Genomic DNA, 4,256 nt, shown 5'->3' with positions numbered 1-4,256 from the left:
AATAATTAATGTATGTACAAAAAAATTGCTTAAACCACATTTTTGCATACTTCACGCTTCTGTCACTTCATTCAATTTAAACAGCAAAATGTACCAAAAAAGCTTCGCTTACACGCATACATATCTTTCACAATTTGCCTTAACACGCACACACACTTAACTATGCAGAAAAATATTTTTTATTGTTTTTGTTTATTTTTTCTTAATTTCGTTTTAGATAAACCAGATCGAATACGCGGTGTAAAATTAGTTGAAATAGCACACAGACTAAAAATAAAACCAAAAAGAAAAAACAAGTATTTAAAAATAAAATAAACTGAAGCTAAAATACAACAATGTGTATTAAGAACAAAAAACAACAAATGAAACACTTAACATTTTGATAAAAAAAAAACCGTTAACTACAAGTTTATTGCAACTAGTGCAATTATATATAATATATTTTTGTAAGGAAACACATACACACAATTACATAATACTGTTATGAATGTAGTATGTATGTATGTATGTATGTTTCATAAACTCAATATGTACATATAATATAAATGGGCTTAATTAGCACTTGTGATTCACATTCTAAATGAATATTACAAATAATTACTACTTGTTTAAGGCATTTTAAATGAATTTTTGTCTTGAATGTAACGAAAGCATTTATACGCTAACATAAGTGAGTATATTTTTGAGTGGTTTTTTGTGCTTCCAGCCCCTCTGACGCTTGTCTCCCACTTTTAATTTAAACACTTTAGTGCGCTATTAACACTTCCTAACTCGCTTACTAGCCGTTTCCCTTATGTTATTTTGAACAATAAGCTAACGCACACAAAAATCGGCACTCAAACAGCTTACTAACACACGTCATAACCTATTTAACAGTGTCTAGAGGAAGCTTGCTCTGTCTCCTTTTTTCCAAATTGCGCTTTATACCTACATTAATACTAATATAACCAAACTATTAAACTAATATTTTTCAAAACGTTTTCAAATTCAATTAAACTCATCTTTGTATGTTTGCACCTTTTCTGCTTAATTTTTTCCGCTCAAAACAGAACACTGACAATGGCAGCAACGCTAAAAGTGCAAGTTCTAACTCACCGACACTGCTCGATCGCCGGCGTTTCATAGTCAAGGCCATCCCCGTTGAGGTGAAACCGGATGATAGCACACGTTATTCTGTCTAAAACTGCAAAGAAAGCGCAAAGCTAAAAAAAATAAAGGAAAGAAAGAAAATTGAAGAGGAGATAAATAAGGAAATAATGGGAAAGAATTGAAATAGAGGAAAAAAGCAAGTAAAGAGAGGATAAAGGAGACGACAAAAAAAGAAAAAACAACAAGTGTGAGGCAGTAGTACGAGTATGAATTTAATGCATGTTCTAGTGTAAATAAAATAAAAATAATTTAATATTCAGTATTCGTTAATTGCAAGTTTTTAGGTTTAAAAAATACTATACGCATGTTTCTACCACCTACTTACATACATTTTTTATGTGCATATGTATAAATGTAAATTGATATACAGTATTGTGCAAGATATAAGCAACTGGCGAGATCATAATTATTGTGTTGCTTTATTTTCGGAAGAAATATAAATAATTTAATTAGTATTTACTAAAATCATTAATATAAATTAAATTTATAATTTTTTTCTTTAATTAATTTTCAAAAAATCTAAAAATGTTAGTTTTTCCGATAGCACCATAACCTTTTTAAGGGGTCATATACATTTACAAGGGCGAAAAAAGCAATTTTCTCAGAATTTTTTCTGAAAAATTTTTAAATTCATTGATGCAAAAATTTGTACACATATTATGGTATCTCCTAACTGTATTTTAAGACATAGTATTACTAGCTGCTGTCAAAAAATACGTTTGCGGTGACTACTATAACGCTGAAGTGGATCCTCTGAAATTAAAAAAAAACCAAGATTTCGTTAAAGCAATATCAAATCTAGTCATAAATCGAAAGAATAAGAAAAATAAAACTTTATGACAAAAAATGGTTTCTAAAAAAGATACCATGGAAACAAAACAAAATTTTACATTAAATAATCATTTCAAAAGCATCGATTTCAAAGAAATTAGAAAAACAATTTCAAATGCTAATCATTAAGCGGCCCAGTTGCACATGCCTTGCACAGTACTGTATTGTTTGTAAAGCCGTAAAATATCTGTGGAATGTCACAAATATGTAACTAATCGAAGGATTTCTCAAATACTTGTCGAAAGCACATTATTGAATTAAATAGATTGCAAAAAAAATTATGTAAGTTTTTTTCCAAACGGCCGTTAACTTATGTACGTACTTATACAACTAAGAAACTTACAAAATGTTTTTAAAAATATAAATTATTTATAAATTATAAGTAGAAAGTAGTTTCATTTCAAATTACCTTCATGCGTTTACTTTTACAGGTTCTACAGATGAACTGAAGAAGCTGGAAATCAAAAATGATTTTTCCCATATTTAATTTTTTTTTTCAAAATGCTTTCAAAAATGATTTTTCCAATTTTTTTTTCCGAATGCTTTAAAAAAATTTTAAATAAATTAAAAAAATGGCCGGCCGGCTGCTAACAACGTTTCTTTGTACTTTTTAATGAGCTGCTAGCTAGTGACTTCAGGATTTTGGGAGAGCTGTCAAATGTTACACCTAAATTTCCTAGGATCGTTAACAAACGGTACTTCAACGCCATCGACATTAATGTTAAGGTCTACTAGTCTGTACTCCTTCATCCAATTCGTGAATATAATCGCTATGAATTTATTAGGGGTAGGCTCTTAGCAGCGAGGACACGATAAATGTCGCAGAGATAACCGTTTACCTTTCAGCACATGCCATCGATTCCAATACTCTTCGTGAATACCGTGCAATCATCAGCGTATGTGGTGATGGAAATTCCCTTTGGTATTTGAACGAGTTTCGAAATATAGAAATGAAATTTAACGGGGAGAGGACACCACCCAGCGCAACCACCTGTTGGAGTTTTCAGATCGAAACAGTAGGGATGATTGACGACCACTCATGCAATTCATAGTCCACCTGTTCAACCCTGGAGGGAGCGTGGATTGTTCAATATGCTCAAGTAGCGTTGTGTGGTTGACTGTATCAAAGGGTTTTGACAAGACCAACGCTACAAATATCGCCCTTTCACAGGGTGGTTTCCATGAATTCTTCCAGGGTCCATGAATTCTGTGGGCGGTTTTGACGAACGACTCCTACTATTACTTCCTTAACACTTTTATGGTGAATATTAGCTTTCTCTGCAAAAAATTCTCAAACCTTCCTCTCAACTCATTTATTATTCTTTTTCTACATACAAAATTCAGCGTATGAGCATAAGTAATACATTTCTTGTTTAATGTAAGATTAAAATTTTAAACAATTTACACCGAAATACAGCATTACAGCAACTTTTGTCGATTTGCAATGCAAAATGTTGTAAGAGATAAATATGCAATTCAATAATATAAGTCACTTCAATGTGATCGGTTTTTCAGAGTCCCTTAAATCAGTCAATTAATTTACTAATTGGCTTAATTAAGGGGCTGTCTGAAACACTTTTCAAGTATATACTTATGTATAATTTATTGTAAATTAAGTTAACATTTATTTAAACATCTAGTAGCAAATAAATGAGACCACTATATAAGTTGCAAATGGCAATGAAAAAAATGTAGAAAATATGCAAACCGAGAAATTACTTTCGAAAGACTAAAGTATATAAATAGATATATAAATATAGAAAAAAAAGAGTGCCAAAATAATAAGCCTCTCGAATGATTACTTAAACTAAAATTAATTAGTTTTACATAGTAAATGAGTTTGCTAAAATACATAGTGCTGTTGGGAGTAAGGAAGGACATTAAAAATCAATTTTGAAAATTCATAATGCATATAATTAGTGAAATACAGATCTTAATGCTCTATGTTTTACAACAGCAATATCTTTATATGAAATTTTTCTTATTTTGATAATTTGGAAAATTAAATTTTACCAAGATTTTTTCTGATGAAATTAGTTTCCTAAAAAAAATTATAGGAAATAATTAATTTTATTAGGAAATCTGAAAACAAAAACTAATTTGCAAAAAATTTTCAAAATTAAAGAATTAATGTATTTTTATAGAATTGGTGTATAACCTTCAATAGCCTCCACTCCTAACAGCAGTAGATATTTTTATGCGTTGAAAAGAATTCCGAATGTGACAAAATTTTCTATTAAAAATTTATAAAAGTTAAAGTTAAAAAAAAATAGAAA

At 29.9% G+C, this 4,256-nt stretch overlaps 1 protein-coding gene across 9 annotated transcripts in view; it reads left to right on the top strand.

Annotated features, from left to right (window-relative positions):
- LOC108974976 (platelet-derived growth factor D) overlaps window positions 1-2,188 on the top strand; it is a 34,482-nt gene extending 32,294 nt beyond the window's left edge. For 8 of the 9 annotated variants that reach the window (XM_018943139.1, XM_018943140.1, XM_018943138.1 and 5 more), the window contains exon 8: window positions 1,050-2,188. In XM_018943139.1, the coding sequence (XP_018798684.1) occupies window positions 1,050-1,181 (132 nt within the window). In that variant the 3' untranslated portion in view covers window positions 1,182-2,188. Of the gene's footprint in view, window positions 1-217; window positions 282-1,049 lie in introns of those variants that run through there. The other variant, XM_018943147.1, reaches the window with a different exon arrangement.
- Window positions 2,189-4,256: the final 2,068 nt, after the last annotated feature.

This window comes from Bactrocera latifrons, unplaced genomic scaffold (assembly GCF_001853355.1).
Source record: "Bactrocera latifrons isolate USDA-ARS-PBARC rearing strain unplaced genomic scaffold, ASM185335v1 scaffold_6, whole genome shotgun sequence".
NCBI classification, from domain to species: Eukaryota; Metazoa; Arthropoda; class Insecta; order Diptera; family Tephritidae; genus Bactrocera; species Bactrocera latifrons.
The sequence above is the reverse complement of the archived record's forward strand: the minus strand, read 5'-3'. Positions and strand labels throughout refer to the sequence as shown.